This window comes from Neofelis nebulosa, chromosome 6 (genome assembly GCF_028018385.1).
Source record: "Neofelis nebulosa isolate mNeoNeb1 chromosome 6, mNeoNeb1.pri, whole genome shotgun sequence".
NCBI lineage: Eukaryota > Metazoa > Chordata > Mammalia > Carnivora > Felidae > Neofelis > Neofelis nebulosa.
Genome location: NC_080787.1, coordinates 69,258,174 through 69,278,535, shown reverse-complemented (window position 1 = coordinate 69,278,535; position 20,362 = coordinate 69,258,174). Strand labels below are relative to the sequence as shown.

Sequence of the window (20,362 nt, the reverse complement as noted above, 5' to 3'; positions counted from 1 at the left end):
CCATATTTGTGAATTTTCCTACTCCTAAAATCAGTGCTCGCTGGGCACTCATGATCACATGTAGACATGAAAAAGGTGGCCCCAAATATGTCTACTGAAGCCACATTCCCATCTGACACTGAAGAAAGCAATTCTCTGCCTTCTTGTTTCAGCTCCCATTGTAAACAAGTGTCCTTTTCAAGGTGCATTTAATGCCATGTTTTTCATTTTTTTGTTGTTTTTTTGAGAGGAAGGTGATTTCACTGTTTAAAAAGGCCCCCATTATAGTGCTGAAGCACTGTCTAGTGGTTGGTTTGTTTTTGTTTTTAGGGTGTTTTGTTGTTGTTGTCACTGTCTAGTTCTTAAGTACAAGTAAGCTATGGTGTGCCTTCCAGAGAAAATACATGTAAGGTAAGCTTCATTTAGATATGAGTTACAGTACTACTCACTATGAGTTCAATATTAATAAAACAATTACATATTAAATAGTAATAATAATGAACCTAACCCTGTATTTCTGCTAGGGGCAATGATTCAGTATTCACTAACGCAGTGTTTACAGTGACTTTATAGACTATAAACCACAAATAATGAGAATCTATTAGTGTGCACATTTTTAATTTACAAAAATGGATACTTATGTACATTATATCCACTATTTTATATCTTGATTTTTTTTTACCTACTAATTCATTTTAGAAATCATGACATACCATGTAATGCACATTTACTTCCTTCTTTTAGAAGAATGCAGTTTTCCCTTGGACAATTTTGCCATTGTTGATTTAACTAGTTGATAATGATAGAATTTTCTTTTAATGACAAAACAATGCTTCAGGAAACATTCTTATACTTACATCTTTGCAAACTACACAGATCTCTGAATGAAGAGAATTCTGGCTTCTGTAACAAATACCTAACAGCTGCAGCTGTCTTAAGAGCCATCAAAAATGTTTAGCAGATTGGTATTATTACATAGGGTGTGGATTTGGCCTGCAAATTTGATGTGGCTGAGCAGCAGCTACCACACTGAGCATGTTTAACAAATGTCTCATAATCAGGGGTGCCTGGGTGGCTCAGTCGGTTAAGCAGCCGACTTTGGCTCAGGTCATGGTCTCGCAGTTTGTGAGTTTGAGCCCTGCATAGGGCTCTGTACTAACAGCTCAGAGCCTGGAGCCTGCTTCAGATTCTGTGTCTCCTCCTCTCTCTGTCCCTCCCCCACTTGCACTCCATCTCTCAATAATAAATGAACATTAAAAAAAAAAAACAGATGTCACATAATCAGACCTTCTTCCATAGGTAAGGTCAGGGTTTCATAACTATAGGATCCCTTTATTTGAGTGTCAGTGTAAGTGCTCTGCATTTGTGTACAAATCTGCTCCATGACCAAAGGGAGCAGATGTGAAGTGCTCTGTAAACTGCTCTTTGTCTTGTGGCACCAAACCAATCCTATTCTTAAGGAAAACTGCAATAGCCATGTGTCAAAGAATATCTAGCCTCTCCTTTATCTGCCTCCCCCCACTCCCATCCCTGTGTTTGGGTAAGGAATGAAGAAGCTTTGAGTAGTGAATGAAGTACCTCTGAATCAGGACCACATCGAGATTATGATGACTGAGAAAAAATACTGTTGGTATTAAAAACCACGGGAGTAATTTAGAGCACAAAGGATTGTTGATAAAAATAAATGAGAGCTTTTCATTTTCTCCAAGTCACTTCTCTGCCTCAAAATTTTCCTATCTACAGAGAAGATGCCTGGAGGAGCATGTAGAGCACATCAAACTCTCAATGTATATATACAAGATTCATGCAAAAAATTGCCATTTATAAGCCAACAATTTTAATTTTTTTTTAACATTTATTCCTTTTTTAAAGTGAGAGAGACAGAGCATGAGTGAGGAGGGGCAGAGAGAATCAGAAGCAGGCTCCAGGCTCTGAGCTGTCAGCACAGGGCCCGATGTGGGGTTCGAACCCATGGACTGTGAGATCATTACCTGAGAAGAAGTCGGACGCTCAACCGACTGAGCCACCCAGGTGCCCCTATAAGCCAACAATTTTAAACAGTAACCAAAATTCCTTTACTCTCATAATTCATTAATGAAACCATTAATTTTCTAATGATAACATTAACCACAAAAAGTACATTTGATATAGTCAAAGATGGGGTACCAGGTGGCTGAGTCATTTAAGTATCAGACTTTGGCTCAGGTCATGACCTCATGGTTCGTGAGTTCAAGCCCTGCCTCTGTGCTGCAGCATAGAGACTGCTTGGGATTCTCTCTCTCTCTCTCTCTCTCTCTCTCTCTTTGACTGTCCCCCCCTACTCCTCTCTCTCTCTCTCTCTCTCTCTCTCTCTCTCTCTCTCTCTCAAAATAAATAAACTTAAAAAAAATACCAGGAGGGCAGAAATCAAGTTTAAGTTAATTTTAGGCATTCACATTAGGAAATATATATTGTACCTGCAAAGCTGGAGAGGTGCCTCACCTCTCATGAAGTAGGGCAAGGAGTTTCCAGAAGTTGGGGTCATCTTTCCCTGCTGCTCCTGTATGTCATGGCCCAGGCTCTCTTGGGCATATAATCTGGGTGCTAGGTCTCTTTAACATGGCACATTTAAATACAGGTGTTCGAGTTCATTTGAACTTATGGATGAACACATTTGCTTTCACTAATGAATCTGCCTAGTGAGATTGCTTGTGTGTGTGTATGTGTGAGTGTATGAGAGAAAGAAAGAAAAGAAAGAAAGAAAGAAAGAAAGAAAGAAAGAAAGAAAGAAAGAAAGAAAGAAAGAAAGAAAGAAAGAAAGAAAAAAAGAAAAAAAAGAAAGGAAGGAAAGAAAGAAAAGAAAAGAAAAGAAAAGAAAAGAAAGAAAGAAAGAAAGAAAGAAAGAAAGAAAGAAAGAAAGAAAGAAAGAAAGAAAGAAAAAAAAGACAGCAAGAGGGAGCGAGGGAGGCTTTTGGAATCCTCATATAATGTTTGTATGTGCTTTTCCCACTCCCACTTGCTGGAATTCTGGAGATATTTCTCCCCAGATTTTGATATCTGAAAGAAACCACAGTGCTGCAACTGAAAGTACTAAGTATTAATTAGTATCTTACTTGGTCTATTCATTTATTGGAGCCTTTAAAGAACAAGCCAATATATATTTTAACCCCCAAAGAGACCCTTTTTTCAGAATTCAACTTCTTTAGAAGAAAGGTCATAAAAATTAATACCCTTTTCTGGCATTTAGAAATTTGTAAAAGAGAGAAATATTTTCTCTGATAATATACAGAGTGAAAGAGAAAATGCTTTTTAAAAGATTATTCTTGGGGCGCCTGGGTGGTTCAGCCAGTTGAGTGTCTGACCCTTGATTTCATCTCAGGTCATGATCCCAGGGTCATGGGATTGAGCCCTGTGTCAGGTTCTTTGCTGAGCCTGCAACCTGTTTAAGATTCTCTCTTTCTCCTTCTGCCCTTTTCCCCTGCTTTCTCTCTCTCTCTAAAATAAAATTAAAAAAAAAATTTTAAAGATTACTCTTCACATAATAGTTGAACAAACAATAGTATTTTTAATGAATGTCATTGTTCACTTCTTTTTTTCATATGTTAAAAACCATAGAGAATCTTCAGTAGAGCAAGGTGAGGGCAGATCACAAGACCTATAACTGAAGTCATTTCTGTAAGGGCAATGGGAAAGCTTGGCCACCAGTGCTGCTCTGACAGTAAATGACTGGTCTTGTGCAAGTTACTCAACATTTTTGCAGAGTCTCAGTTTTCCCATCTAAAAAAAAGACAGTGTTAGAGCAGTTACCAAAGGTCCTTCCAGCTCTATAATCTTATTACTTAAATGTGTCATATCAGTAGTCTTTGACAGTGTTTTCAAATTTAAGCTTTAAGAATGTGCCTTTATCCAAGTATTCAAAAATAAAGACACTATCAAATATTTCCTGATTCCTGAGAAAAATCTTTTAGCTCAAGCTAAAAAAGCTTATACAGACAAAGGGAAATTTCTGACTGTCTAATCTTAGCACTAAATACAATGCTGTTGTAAAATAAGTAATATATTGTGGTAATTCATTTATTCACTCATTTATTCACTAAACACGTTTTTACATGTATTTATTATTGCAGTATCTCCTCTTCTGAAGAGGCTAAAAGACTATATTTGGTTAGGAAGTATAAAAACTACCATTGTGTGTGTGTGTGTGCGCGTGTGTGTGCGAGTGTGTGAGTGTGTGTGTGTGTGTGTGTGTGTGCGCGCCAGCAATCATATAAGGAGCTTTCATAACTTGTACATTTCCACATTTATCATGTCTACATTTTTCAGATGGTTGGTGCTTAGAGAAGTTAGTGATTTGCCCAAGGTCACCCGTGTTTAGTGTGTGTGACTCCTAGAGCATTTCTCATTCCCTAGACACAGTTGCCAGCTCTGGGTTATGGCTCCATCTGCTTTTTAAATCTCCTCTGCACACCACCGTCAGAGAGATTCTCCAAATCACACACACTGAGTCTTCCACCTGGTTATGCCAAACTCCATCAGGGCCTTGCAGTTGTTAAGAAATCGTGTTATTCACCTCTGGCTGCTGCCTTAACCTGTTTATTTACCATAAATCCCTATCTCTCTTTTTCTAGGATCTGTTCCTCTTCAATTACATTCATCTTTCCTCTTCTAGAGGGGCCCTTTCCCTAGGTTTTTATATTTGTGCACACCTCCAGCTGCTTGGGGAAATAAAGAAAGGTTTAGTTTTACACTGTTGCTCTCTAATCTACCATTCTCTCTCTCTACCCATTCAATTGTCAGTTCTGCAGCCTAATCTGTCCCCTTCTTTTCCCCTCCAAGCACTGTTTGGTGCCTTATCTCAAACTCTTTATAACTGCTTGGCACTTATCAGCATCTCTCTCAGGGACTGCAAAACCCCTTTCAAGCCAGATTTCCCTGCTTTCACAGGAAGCTCTCTGAATACCACCCTCTCCCCTGAGGTCCCCATTCCATACCTTCAGGGACACCCCTCATCCTGTGGATGCCTTTTGAAATGCTGACTGCTATACTTGCATTGTAACGGGTTGTTGAGTTATTTTGGCCCTTTTTCCAGGACATGATTTTTTCCCCCTGTGATACCAGATGTCCTCCTAGCACATAGTGCTGCAAATGCTGTTCACTCCTAGATCACTGAGTTTTCTTGTAGGTTCTGGCCCCTCTCCCTTTATCCTGCTTTCCATATTATTGCTACTTTTTACATTGACATCTTCATTTCTCTTCTTTATATTTCGCCCCACTGCAATCCTTCTCTGAGTCTTGGTTCTCCTTTGGATGCTGTATGGCACTGGTCTTCCTCCTCTCTGTCCCTTTCACAAACCCCTCTTTCCCCTCTTTTCTCCCCACATGGCACTATTTGCTAAACCTCTCGCTACATTTTTCTCCCAACACCTTTATTATTTTTTCATTCATCGCCTCCACATTGGTAACTAATGACCCTCAGTCTTTCTCTCCCAATGCCCAAACGTGTCCACTCATGCATCCCGTCTCTCCCTAAAACAGAATTAAGCAACTTCTACTCGGCCATAGTCACATTTGCTTGAAACCTCGAAACCTTTAATTCTTTTATCTCTTTTTCCTACCAAAAATTGATCAAGGACTAAGACCTCCAGTTCTCCCTTTGAATTCTATGCTCTGCCCCTTCACACTCTCAGAGCAAACACTCCAGGCCAAGTCCTTGTCATGCAATGTGGCCATACCACTCCCAGACAATTATTCTGGAGTAACCACTCACTTTATGTGTGGCTCTTGAGGCAAAATAAAAACAAACAAGAACAAAAATAAAACATAACAGAGTTACTGTGAATAGGTCTTTTAAATGTATTATCATGTGCTTTGCAAACTTATATTAAGATTGCAATGTGAAAAGGGACTTTGGACCAACAACCAACAAAAGAGAAAAAAAATTTCAGGTAATTGCCTTTAACCTTATTTGGAGGAAAAATATGTAATCTCTCACTGATAGCACTTGTGAGTTATGATAACTACCTCTGAATTAGAGGAATATTATGTTTTCTCCAGCACAATGTGATGATAACGTCTTGATTATTCTTGTTTAAGGTTGACTAGGCTACCTCACTTAGGACCATCTATAAACTTATTTTTATTATCTACTTCTTGCCCCAAAGCCTGGAATGAAACCCCATACCCATGACCTCTGGAAAATAACTCTTGGAAACATGACCCAACTAGTTTGGGAACAGTAATTTGTGAAGTAACTCATCAAGTCCAACATTGGAAGTGAACACTCTAGAACCATGTAAGAGAATCTTTCCTGCTAAAGATAAGCTATACTTTCAGTGGGATGACTACTATTCCCTTCTTCTTAGAGAAGACAATAACAGGCCACTGAAGCATGATGGTCAAACCAAACCGGTGGCCTGAATGACTACCTAGAAGTCAACATGATTGGCACAAATGTGATGACTGGATACTTTTTTCTTCCCTTTTGTCTCTCTTGTCTTATCTTTGGAAGGTCTGCAGGACTATCTCAATTTAAGATTGAAGTAAGGTAACATAACTAGGGTAGCTCATTCCTTTGGGGGTGATTTTGAAACATCACATTGTGTGGGGCGCCTGGGTGGCGCAGTCGGTTAAGCGTCCGACTTCAGCCAGGTCACGATCTCGCGGTCTGTGAGTTCGAGCCCCGCGTCAGGCTCTGGGCTGATGGCTCGGAGCCTGGAGCCTGTTTCCGATTCTGTGTCTCCCTCTCTCTCTGCCCCTCCCCCGTTCATGCTCTGTCTCTCTCTGTCCCAAAAATAAATTAAAAACGTTGAAAAAAAATTAAAAAAAAAAAAAAAAAGAAACATCACATTGTGTTTCTCTTTTGGTGGACTTGAATCTAAAAGACCTTATCTGGCTTTCTTCTGAAGGAAAAAGAAAACAAAAACCATGATACCAATTTGTGCAAGCTTGGTAAAATGTTGCTCCTAAACAAAGTGACTGTCATATCTAGTTCTCAAGGACAGCAAGAGTAAGAGTAAATGTTCCTTGGGTTCAAGATCCTATCTTGAAGGTTAAAAATGGGTTCCCTCAAAGTCTTTTGTATTGCCATTCAGCTTCTCTACCTTTTCCATTTGATGAAGCAAAACAGAGCTATAGGATTTTATCATCTGGCATGGAAAATTTAAAACTAATTTAATCTCACCTTGTAATTCCTTAACTTGATTGCTTATCTAGCTCAGAAATATATTTGAAGGTTAGATTGTAGTCTTAAGGAGATGAGTGAAAAGCACCTTAGAGATCACAATGAACACAAATTCTTCCACTTACTGATCTTACTTTCATTCTGAAGTGAAAGCTGAAGAAGAGAGCCATTTTCCACATGCCTAGAGAAAGTCAATCAGATGCAAAGCAGTATTTTCAAAGTGTTCCAAGGACATGAGGACAGGATATGCAGTGGACATTCAATTATTGAATGAATGAATCCAAGAATGAATGAATGAATGAATGAATTCTAGACCCTCTGGAAAGCTGGGTATAATATTTTCCTTCCAGGTACCAGAATAAAGAAGTTAACAATATTAGAAACTTGAGTATATACTGAAGACAGGCATTTCATTTGATGTAAACAACAACAACAACAACAACAACAAATTTTTGGCTTATGTTATTGTTCTTCAGCCATTTTGGGGAGAAAAAAAATAACATTCCTAAACAAAGTATTTTGAAGCAGCACTGGTTTCTTTTCTATTTTTAAAAATACTTTGGAGCAAATTAAACATACTCAGAATGTTTTATTAACTAGAACATTTAGTTTAACTAGTTTAATTACCACTCTTTGGAAATTACTATGATCAGTGGGAACTCCTGTATTTGGTCTTTGTGTGGGAATGCCCTGAGCAGAACGCCCACCTGTACAGGCAATTCAACACCAAAGTTTCCCAAGGGGTCAAGAGAACTGGTAATCAGCAGTTCTTTATATGGTGATTCTGGAGTTTACCTTGTAAACCCTTTCAATAGCAGCAACAGCTAAAAGCCGCTGGAAAAGGGCCAACCTTTGCTTTTATCCTAAGTCAATTCAGATAAATGGTTTTTTTAGCTCAGTAAATAGTAAACTAATATCCTTCTGGAGTAAAATATTTCTTGAGACAACAGGTTGTGTTCTATTTCCATTCAGTCCTGGTAGTTCCTACTCAGGATCATACACATAGTAAGAGGTCAGGTTATTGAACAAATATTCCAAATTATGTCCTAACTTTACAAATCAGAAAGGTGAGGGGTGCCTGGGTGTCTGAGTCAGTTAAGTGTCCTACTCTTGATTTCCACTCAGGTCATGATCTCACAGTCTTAAGATTGAGCCCCGTGTTAGGCTCCACGGTGAGCCTGAGATTCTCTCTCCCCCTCTCTCTCTGCCCCTGCCCTGCTCATGCTCTCTTAAAATAAATACACATTAAAAAATGTCTCTTTAAATACACATTAAAAAATAAATCAGAAAGCTGAGAAATGTATCCAACAACTCAAAATGTGAGAAGAAGAATCCAAATTCTCAATTCCATCTAGTCCTAGATTCATTCAGGTATGAGAGAAAGGTTTAGAGAAATGGAGGGCTCCCCTTCTATAAAAAGTTATGGAAATAGCTTTCACATGGTCTATGCTTTGGAAAATTTTCCAAGTAGGAAAAAATAAGGTGGTTTGCTATCTCATATGTACTCCTGTGACACTTGCATTTTGAATCTATGCTTTAATATCTCAATTAAAGAGGAAAAGTACAGCTCTCTGCTGCCAAATTATTGATCTACTTCTTGGCTCAATGAATAAGGAAACCCCTCATGACTATAGCAGTCTGTGTTGAATATTTTCAAGTTAACTACTATTGTTTACATCTCAAACATATTTAGACTTCTTTAATGTACTTTTCTCTATAATTCCATCTGGAATAAAAATTATTTCCAATTTATTTCTCATCCATATATAGCAGTCAGTTTCCAATATAAAAATATGCTTTTTATAAACTATTTATTGCATATCTATCTGAATATTTCCAGATTTCATAAATAATAAATAGATATTAGAAAACCTCAGAGCAATTTTAAGACTTCACTCCCTTATTTTCTAAGAAATTTGACCTTAACTAAAACTCTAAGAAAAGTAGAGGTCTCTAGCCCTCACATCTTTCTGGAGGCTCTGTTAATTACTGCAATATAATGTGTAAATTAGGTGGCCCAGTTTACTTATATCTTGGAGCAGTGCACTCTTGGAGCTTGTAAGCAATTACAGAGTCAATGCATCTCCTGATTAAGAGTAGACAGCTTTAACAGGAAGAGAATTAAATTATACAACATGATATAAAGAAACGTGCAGAAACACCATTCTAAAAAGATGGGTGCATGGAGAGGAAGGACAAAACAAACAAAAAATTAAAAGTAGATTAATTGGGGGCAGGAGGGTGGAAAATGGAACAAATGGGAGAGAGAAAAGAAGAAACTCCCAGAAAAAAAAATGTATATATAAGAGGAGACAGAGACAAGCATGGAGGAGAAATGAAATGTATTTATGTTAGCATGAAGAAAACAAGCTTATTTTATTAGTTTAAAGAAATAAAATCCTGTAAATTCAGTTTGGAGAAAATGGTTCTATGCTCAGCCATTATGAAACTTAAGCAATTTCTGTTCTTTTTAAATGAATCTTAGGTATTCTGCAGTGAAAGTATAAATTAGAAATTTAATGTTCATAGGGTATGGTACTAAGAAGCAATAACAGCAATTTGGGTCTTCAATACAAATTGCTCTACAATTTAAATTAGGAGAACTTAAAATTCGTGTTTGGGAAAACAAAAGATTATAAGATTCAAACAATCTTATTGGTAGCAATAGGTAGGGTGAATTTTGATTAAAAATAAAGAATGAAAATCTGGGAGATACTAAAGAGGTTCTTTGGTTTCCTTAGAAATTATTTGTGAAGAATTAGATAAATGATACAATTTGAAGTCAATGCAAAAATGTAATTAAGGGCTAAAGTAAATAGTCTAAATAATAAAAGCAATGGGTAAATAGAGGTAAGGAAATAAGCCAAAGGTATCAGGAAAACCTTTATGGAAAAATTACAACTTGAGCTGGTTAGAATTTGAAGACAAAGGAACAAACATTCCTAATACTACTAATTTATATATAATTCTCTGGTACCAGTTCATAAGGAATTTTAACTATTGTTCATTTTTTTCACCAAGTATTTATTATGCATATACTACACTGCTAAGAGCTATCTATAAGAGACCCAAAAGCAGTTTTTGTAAAGAGCTATCTGATAGGAGGATCCCTAGGCCCACAGGTACCATCACAATCAAGATATAATGGCTAAGAACATGGGCTCTCAACCAATCTGCCTTAGTACAAAGCCCTATTCTGCCATTAATTCAGTGGCTGACCTCAGACAGAGTACTGAGCCTCTCCCTACCTCAGTATTCTGATCTATTAAAGGGAGATGATATTAATAGTATCTTTTAGGGCTATTCTGTGGATTAAAAGAGTTGATGTGCACAAAGAATTTAGGACAATGTCCAGTACATGGTCAATAATTAAAATGACTACTGATGATGGTAACTTATTCTCTCTTGCTTTCCCCCTTAGTCTTGTATTTCCTTCTAGCTAGTGTTCCAATCTCTCTCGAAACATATTCTTGCTAACTGGTTAACTGAATACATGGCTTACATTTGCTGTTTCGTCTCTTCATTTCTGACTCATTTCCCAATTAAGAGCTTTCTGACTTCTGCCCTAACCACTTCACTGAAGGTGAACAATTGGTGAGCTTACAAAATCACTGAAGACTTCGAAATTGCCAGATCTAATGGTAACTCCATAGTCCTTATCTTTCTAAATCACTGTCTACATTTCACACTTTTTGGAACATCCTTGATTTCCCTGACCATCTAACCATTTTTTTAATCTATTGTTTTATAGATTATTTATAGTTTTATTGTTCATTTGTTTAATCTATCTTGCTGTCTATTCCTTTTAATGTCCCCTATTTCCTCTGTTTACCATTTACATGTTGGTATTCCCCGGGTTTCCATCCTTAAGTTATTTTTGCCCTCTCTCTTTACATGCACTTCTTATAGTTTTAACTCTTATTTGTGCTTTTATGTATTTTAAATTTTTATTCACAGCTGCTGGAAATATATAGCTGGAAGTCCCAGGCACTAAAAGCTCAACATGTCCACTGTTAAATTCATTTTATCACCCCCAACATTCCACTCACCCTACTGTCTGTTTTTGTGATCTCAGTTAATGGCCCCACTATCTAGCCAACCACCCAAACCAGGAATCCAGAAATAACAAATCTATCTCTCTTCTTCATTTTCCAAATTCACTTCATTAACTATATTTCAACTCCATCATCATATTTCAACTTAATCACCATATTTTTAATACATTTCTACTCCATCATATTTTTTCCCCATCTTTACTACCACTGCCCCAGTCCCAGTCCAAATTATCTCTTGCCTCAGTTGAAACATCAGTTTCAAAAGCTTTCCTATCTCCTCTTTCAAGCCAGCATTAATAGAGCTGACAGAGTGATCAATCTAAAATAGAAATTCAATATCATTACCTGCTCAAACCCCACCTAACTGAAAGACCGCCTATCACCTACAGGATAAAATCCTAGACCTTTAAAATAGCAATATAGCCCACCACTGCATTATTTCTATTTTTCTCTATAATTTTATTAACAGCCACCATTCTAAGTGTGATTATACACATATAATTTATATGATGCTGTAATACCTTGGTGGAATATTATTATGCCTATTTTACATATTTAGTAAGTACTATTGGAAGTAACTTGCTCATAGTTATCAAATCAATAACACTGATAATTGAATCCAAATGTAATTATATTCCCTAATGGAATTTCCTTGAGGTCAGGGTCCACATCATTCCCTTTTTTGAACCACCAGCAACCAGCACATTAACTGATTCACATAATGGCTGTTAATTAAATATTAAACTAAATTGACTATTAAAAAAAGAAAAGAGAAATTATAACATGATTATAAAAGATCATCCTACCACTGACTAAGAAAGAGTAGAGATTCTAGAATTACCTCACTGGTAAATGGAAGCAACAGACACTATGACTGAGTTTGTAACAAGTGCCCATATATACTTAAATATCTTTAAAATTATGATATAATCTCCATATTGCCAAGAGTAACTTTAAGATCTTTTTTCTTTTTAACCTGCAGTTTATTCAGATGTCTTACTTTTAGAGGAGCAAAAATAAAGTGCATGTAAATATTTTCATGAACAAGTTCTCTGCTCACTCACAGTGTATGTGTGTGTATTGTATGTGTATTGGTATGTGTATGGAATATACACATGGAATATGTGTGCATATATATGCTTATATAATGGAGAAGTTCAAACTACCTTTAAGTTTAGGATTAGATGACGTCAGTAGCATTTAGGAAACTCATTCTTTAGCCACACTGATAACAAAGGATCAAAAGGCTCAGCTGAAACTCTGAGACCCATCAAAGAATTACAGTAATTATAAAAAATACAATGGTGAAGCCAATCTATCTCCCAGGTTGCAACAAAATAAAACTTCAAATAGCATACTTGTAAATAGTTGAAGAAAAGAAAATTAAAATGGAAACATCTACAAATCATTAAACATAACTCTGAACTGCAGCTATTCAACAATTGGACTTCAAGTCGTTTCACACCACTGGGTTAGGATAAAACATGCTCTGCTGGCATTTTCATCTGCCAAAATAGCCATTTGCAATTAAAAATTAAAACTGGCACCACTTCTTTGCAAGCAATTATCAAAAGGCTGCTGGCAATCTTCCTTGTTTATAGTGTTTCTTGTATCAAGACTTCAGTCCATTTTGAAATGTTTTTTTCTTAGGTTTTATTTCCTTTAGGCCATAATAGTCCCAATACTAATATTTTAACACTTTCAATATTTTAATTCAATATTACTATGAGCCTCAAATACTACAGCATTGTTTAAATTTCTGAAAACAAATCGATTTGAAGGATATATCTGTAGCATTTTATGTTACCCTATTAGCAAGGTATACAGCAGTATAACTTGGATAAGTCCCCTCTACATGTAAGGGAAATAGGTGATGTTTAAGGAATGTAGGAGTAAAAATAAAAGGCAAATATCAATTTATATGGACATAGCTTTAATCCAGAATAGAATATATATGTAAATAATAAAGTCATTCATTGGGTCTAATTCAGTCCTGACACAGGTAGCGACCAGTAGTGTAAACTCTTGTTTTCCACCAGGAAGTCAGTAGTATACTTTGGAGACTGGGGGTATCAGTAGGCGAATCAGTCTGTAAGTAGAAGCATCTTCTATGTGGCAGACATTGTGCTGGGTGCTGGTGATACAGCAGAGGACAAGATGGAAAGAGTCCCTGCCTTTAAAGAGTTGGGTAGAGACAGACAACAAACTGATTCCTTCTCCAAACCTAGGAGTGATGTATTCTGTTTAACTCTTTAGAAAGGTCACTTTGGTTACTATGTGGCACACAACCTCACCAGGAGTTAGGAGAAAACTTAAACTGACCGTTTAGGAAGTAGTCCTGCAGCTAAAAATGAGGAAGAGAAATGATAAAAGATAAGATCCCTTCTTATTACAAATATACCTTCCCTTTGTGATAGAATGTTAGACTATCTGCAGCATCCTCCACCATCTTGGCTTCATCACAGACACTGGACAATGACATGCCCATTTCACAGATACAGATTTGGATACCCAAAATGGTGAAATGGTTTATTTCATGTCACAAAACTAATTCGTTGGAAAGTTGGAAGCAAAGCAATGGTCTCCCACTTCCAGCTCCATACCTTTCTCCTCAAAATCAGTCATCAATATCTTCTAAGAAAATCAAAAAGATTTAGTAGTTCCATCAGCTTTAGTTCACTCGGAAACTCCTCAGTGAAAGGCTTCTAAGAGAAATTATTTACTTAATCATTAAGCAAGCATTTACTGAGAACCTACTAGGTACAAGGCATCTTGCTAGGTGCTTGGAATTCAGAGATAAGTAGTTCTCCTTATCTCTGTGTGGGAGGTTTGCCCTCCTGTGAGAGAGCCAGACCAAGTAGCTCACAGAGAAAACAGTGGGGCAAGCACCATCATAATGACATCCTGAAGTGCCACAGAACCTAAGACAAGGGGCACCTAAGTTATCCTGGGAGTGGGGAGATGTGTCTAAGAGGAAGCAATCCTTAAACTGTGTTTTGAAGAAAGAGCAGGGGTTAGACAGCCAGAACGCATGGAGTGGCAAGAATTAAAAGAAGCAGCATGAGCAAAAGCACAGCAACGAGACACGCGGAATAAGGCTGGAGCTCAGAGTGAACATTAGGAGGTGAAGAAAGAAAGATGGACAGAGGCCATGTCATAGAGTGTCTTGTGTACTGTTCCAAGGAATTTGGTTAACTGCACTATTGTCTCTACTTTCCCAACTCTTAACCATCCTCAATCCATTTAATATACATTTATGACCCTCACCCCAAAGGTTATAGGTAAGGGGATGATATGATAAGATTTACATTTTAGGAAAAACACTATGGTGCCAGAGTGGAAAGCTGGAAGGCTGAGAACAGAAGCTGGATAATTAAGCAGGAGAATATTACAAATAATCCAATGGAGAGATACTGAGAAACAGAGAGGGATAGTAGCAATAGCAAAGGAGAGAAGGGAATAGATAGGAAATATATTTACAAGGTGAATACGCAGAATTTAATGATCTTTTGGATGGCCAGCAGGACCAAGTTTCATAAAAACAAAGGTGTCAAGGATGAATTGCAATTTCTTAGCTTGGGTGAGTGGACTGTTTCTTCTAATTTAAAATATCTATAAATTCTGATCCATGGCAAAGATACCTTTACCTCAGGCAAAGATACTCTGGACAAAGTAAGGGTTATGTGTATCTGGCACCCTGTTTAACATGCTGTTTTTTAGAACCACATTTGCTGCATCAATGCAAATTTATATATGAAGCCCTATCATGTGTTCTACTACCACCATTATTCTTCTAAACTTTTCCCAAAAAGAGGATGAATTAAAAATGGACAGAGGTGCCCAGGTGGCTCAGGTGGTTAAGTGTCCAACTCTTGATTTCAGCTCAGGTCATGATCTCGTGGTTTGTAAGTTTGAGTCCAGCATTGGGTGTGCGCAGAGCCTGCTTGGATCCTCTGTCTCTTCTCTCTCTGTGCCCCTCCCCCCACCTCAAAGTAAATAAATAAAATTTTATAAAATGGACAAACAATATTTAAATAAATATATCACCTCATATTTGAATAGTTCATCTATTAAGCCAAAGAACAACTGAAGACAGGAAATGAGGAGTCATAGCTGTCTGGTAAATCCTTAAGAATAGTAAGGGAACAGACTCTCCTAATCCCCACTAATTCATAAAGATTGGAAGAAAGTATTTGAAGTAGGTCATCTCTTGCTCTTGCCAGACATCTCATCAGTAGATATACACACTTGAAAACACATTTTATACCATTAAAATGCCATTATAATAATGATTTTTACATATTTAATAGAAACTTGTCTTTACCTGAAATATAACTTTAAACATACTTTTCTTGCTTTTTGGCAGTGAAAACACTGGTCGACCACGTAAATCCATCCCTGAAGTACCTCATTAATCACAGTGCACTTGCTCTTGGCAAGAACCTTAATGTGCTACAAACACTGTTATTAAAGTAAGATTTGGGGATTCCCAGGCTGGCAGGGAATTAGTTACACTGCTTTAGAAATTATTTTCATATAATTTCCTTTATTATTAATGGTCTTGTTAGACTCACAGCTCAAAGTAACTTTTACTCATTTAACGTGTAAAGTCAGCTCTCTAAATAAACAGTAAGAAGCAATTGCCAAAGATGGCTTGTCCCTCAGGGTGGGCTATAGTTGTGTAGAATCCTCCCAGAAGATGATGCTATCCATTCCCTCTCCCTGCTAATGTGGATCTAGCACCCCTACCTAATTGTTCAAGCATTACAGTTTCAGAGTCTAGAAATGTATAAAGCAAGACTTCCTATTAGCACATGGTATTGGCAAACACATAATTTATTTCATATCTACCACTAAAGGCATTGATTGATAGGTTGATATGAAGTGTGGTGAGTAGAGAATTATCCAAACTTGAGCCTCTTGAAAAATTATTTGTTAAAGATTCTAAATTCTGTAAGGCCATAAAAATCTGTTAAACACCAATATATTGAAAAGACAATGTTGCGTTACAGTAAATCCTCATTCATGTTCAAGGGCAAAACTTAGGATATGTAAAACATGAGCATCAGCCAAAGTTGTCTCTCTATCCAAATATACAGTGCATAATTTACCAAAAGTTAAAACTTACCAATGGCATCGTATTGTAAATTTAAATCTACAAATATTCTGAGCATACGCTTGTAAAAAAAAAAAATCATTTTCCATACAGTATATACTTTGCTGCCAAATTGAACACGGATCATTATTGCTAAATGTTTTAATAGACCCTGACAGGTTAAAAGAATTTATCTGGCTTGCTAGGTAACATGATTAATTATATATCAACTCAGAAAGGACAAACATGAAAAGTATCATAGTATTTCTCTATGTCTATCATTTAGTACACTGACCACATCTAAACCAATGTGAATCTTACAGTAAAAGTTACACCTTTTGATGTGGTAATGATGCTACACAGTGTTCTCCTTGTGTGCATTGTAACATGGAAAGTTGGCTGGAATATTCTACCTAATGCTACATATTCACATCAATCTGAGACTGTAAAATTTTCCAGACACCAGAGCCCCACGGATTGTAGACTCCACCAATTTCCTGACTCCTACATGGTCAAATTCCAGGTTCACCTATTTACAAAACCAGCCCCTTCTTCCGTGTTATTTCAAAAAATGCTTTTGCTGTTGATGCCAATCCTCCATCCCAGGTGAGAACTATGTTTGGATGACATGCCTCATTTCTAAAAGAAACCTAGATTATGTGTTCAAAGCCTATTTTACTAGGAAATAAGGTACAGATCAGTGAGTGCCTGAAACCTTCTCTACAGGTCTCCTTAGGCTGATGTCTTTATATTTCATTTTAACATAAGAAACGGGGGGAAAAACTAAAAAGAGATGACAAATGAGAAAAAAAGAGAAATAATTAGATAGGGTGTAACGGCATAAAACTACCTTAAAACGTCCAGATAAAGCTAACTCTAACAGGAGACTGAATGAATGGACCTTGTGGGAAAAACAGTAGTAAACTTTAAAGCCATTGAAAGGTTTTAAATGCCTAAGGGAAAAATAAACATTTGCTTCCAATCATTTTCTCATTAAGCATTCATTCTCTGCTAGATGGTGAAGGCGTACACACACACACACGCACACACACACTCACACACGCACTTTGACTCGGAGGCACAAATGCCTACTTAACCCACTGCCTGATCCCTGTCCCAGGTGGCTCATTTGCGCCTCTGCTATCGCACTTTGGTCCGGAGCCCCAGGCTCAGCACTGGCCTCTACCACTGCACGAGAGCATCACCTCGCCCCGCCCAGCTCTCCTTTTCTAGACCTTAGCCATCTCGGTGGCAGAAAGGACTACACGCACTGACAGATTTTCCGTTAGTGGTGGAGATGGTGGCGAGGCGTGTTTCCGGGCGCACCTAAAACCTAGCTGCCCTCCCCACCAAGTGGCAGCTTCCCCAGCTCCGCCCCCAGGACTGAGGACCCAGCCGTCCGTTTCTCCTCTCACTACCCGGTCCTACCCTGGCATCACCTCCTAACCTCTCCAGTACACTCTCACGAGCCCTCACACCGGCGCACATCCTCCCTTCGCCTTTCCCAGCTCCCGGGCGCCCCTCGCGGTTGAAATTTTTGTATCTCGGGACCTAATCGCTCCCAATTATCCGCGCAGCCTAAGTCCCAGGTCTGCCCGGCTCTCGCCTTCGGTGCCTAAAACTGCAGGGCAGCTCATTGGGTGTGTTAGGGGAGACGGCTGAGTCCGTAGAGGTGGAGGAGGTGGGGCTGAGGGAGGTAGAAGGCTCTAGGAGGAAGACCATAAACACGTGCAAAGAAATAAAAGCCACCACGTGTGCGCGCGCGAGTGTGTGAGAGAGTGTGTGTGCACGCGCGCGCGCCTGGCCAGGGCGTGGGCGCGGAGTGCGTCCCACGGGGCCAGGCACATAGACCCCCCGGAGCGGGCGTGGCGGGGGGCGCGCGGGGGCCGCGGGTACTCACACGAACGCGTGGTAGATGAACGCCCAGCCGCGGGGTCTCTCCAGCACGTTGTACAGATAGTTCTGCACCCGCCGGTACTTCACGTTGCGCCGGCAGCTCTGGCTACTGGTGTACGAGAGCGGCTTCCCCAGTAGGCTCATCCGGGCCCCCTGCTTGCCCCGGCGGCTCTCCCTCAGGCCGCCGCCGCTGCCGCCGCCGCCGCCGCCGAGCGCGGCCGCGCGGGTGCCCAGCAGCAGCAGGCCGTCGCCCCTGGCGGCGGCTGAGTTCAGCAGCACCCTGCCCCGGCCCGACTCCACATCCTTCATGCCGCTGCCCAGGCGCCCCCCGCCCGCCGCCGCCGCCGCCGCGCCGCTCTTCACCCAGAGCCCGGCGGCGCCGCCCTCCTCTCCTCCCGCGTGGTGGCGGGGCATGGCATCACCACGGGCACCGCGAGGGGGGCGCCAGCGCCTGTGGCGGGGGCAGTGGCCTCATGCGCGCGGGCGGGTTTCGAGGAGGAAGCCGCGGCCGACGGAGCGCCCGCCGGCCCGCGACCTCCGAGCTAGGGGCGGGGAAGCAAGCAGCCGGCAAACCGCCGGGGCTTTGGGGTGGGGGCGGAGAGGGGTGTGCGAAGGAGGCCCAATTTCTAGCAGTCTTTAGCTTCGAATTCGAAATCAGGACCTGTTTGGGACGTCACTTTGAGAGGGTTTCCCTTGCTTCCTCTTATTACCGCAGCTAGAGCCCCTTCCTTCCCAAGTGCCCCAGGGCCGGACCCGCGGAGTGCGGGACGCTCCCACGCGCGCTCCCAGCGCACACCCAGTCCCAGGCTCCCCCCTTTCCTCTCTCACTAGATTCCCCACGCCCAGACTGCGTCCGCCCCCTCCCCTGGCTCGAAAGCCCCTCTCGGAGGCGCGAGTTTGGTTGAGTTCTCTCAGGGGCTTTGGAGCTGTCCGGAAGGTAAGTCGGCCTCGTGCCCTGAAGAGAAACTGGAGATGCAGGTCTCTGCTGACTCCCGCCGCTAAGATGCCGGGCCAGGTCCTGCTATCCTTTCCGCAAGGGGTGTGTGTGTGTGGAACGGCCCTGACCTGCCCTTCAGGTACCAGCCAGTACCTGAGCGCGTGGGGCGACGCTCCGGGAAGTGGCGTTCGGGTCCCCGCACAGCTGGAGGGTCCCTGCCAGTTCAGTGTGCAGACCGGCAGGACACGACTCCCAAGGCGGAGAGGCGGGCAGCGGGCATCTCCCCGCGGCTCACTCCAGCTTTCGGGCTGTGACTTTCCATCCCAGCATCAGGCAGCAAGCCCTCGAGTAACTGGACATCCTTCCCAGCCCGGGGGGTGGAGTGTAGGGAGGGCATAAAAACTACTGAGTGGCTCCTCCGCGGTTAAGGAGTTGCCCCTGAGCTTCGCCTGACAGCGGCGCGAAAGCACGGGAGAACGAACTGGGTTCCCTTCGTCAAGAAATCTCCATTTAAGTCCGAAAAAAGTCACAAAACTGTTAAGTCTCCGCAGTGGCAGCGGCGGCCCCAGAGTCTGGGAGAAAAATCCTGGAGGGAAGAGAGCCCAGGACACCGGCTTCTTGGCGTCCTTCCCCCACCCCTGTAGGCTGTAACTTACACGGTAAGAGACATGTGGCGACTTAGTGCTGGCTGAGTCTCCCACCACCTCTGACACTCTGGGGACCCAAAGCGTGCGCGCCCTAGGCGAGGAGGGAGGCCACGGTGCCACTGGCTTCGGCGTCTGGCCTTCAGCAACATCGCATTATAAAGCATAAGCAGTTAAACCTCACAGTCAGCGTGGGGAAACTGAAAGGAAGCCAGGCTTGGACCTTCTACCGAAAGAGTGGATTCTCACCCCCCCACCCCCACAAAATTACGAAAGAAAACAACCACCACGTTAGACTGAAGAAAGAACTAAGGTTCCACCAGAGCAGATGATCTCAAGGTACTGATTCTGTCTGCCTTTTCCTTCTAGAAGCCTGAAGCCGAGGCAATACTAAAGCAAAAGTCTTATTTCAGCTGTCTCCGCCCCTCGGGGATACAGACTCTCTCAACTCCCTCCTGTACACACACCCACGCCCGCGGCAGCTCCTTTCTGCCTCTGGCAGTAGCTGCATTTCAATGCTTTACTTTTACTTTCTTTTACTTTGCATTGTTACACTGTTGCTTGCGTGAAGCCCTCTCGCTGGCTCCTGGTCACCCG

At 40.8% G+C, this 20,362-nt stretch overlaps 1 protein-coding gene across 3 annotated transcripts in view; it reads right to left on the bottom strand.

The window, feature by feature from the left end:
• KCNQ5 (potassium voltage-gated channel subfamily Q member 5) overlaps positions 1–20,100 on the bottom strand; it is a 519,096-nt gene extending 498,996 nt beyond the window's left edge. For 2 of the 3 annotated variants that reach the window (XM_058734459.1, XM_058734460.1), the window contains exon 1: positions 18,189–20,096. In XM_058734459.1, coding sequence (XP_058590442.1) covers positions 18,189–18,598 — 410 coding nt within the window. In that variant the 5' untranslated portion in view covers positions 18,599–20,096. Of the gene's footprint in view, positions 1–18,188 lie in introns of all 3 variants that reach the window. The other variant, XM_058734458.1, reaches the window with a different exon arrangement.
• Between the last annotated feature and the right edge of the window lie 262 nt (positions 20,101–20,362).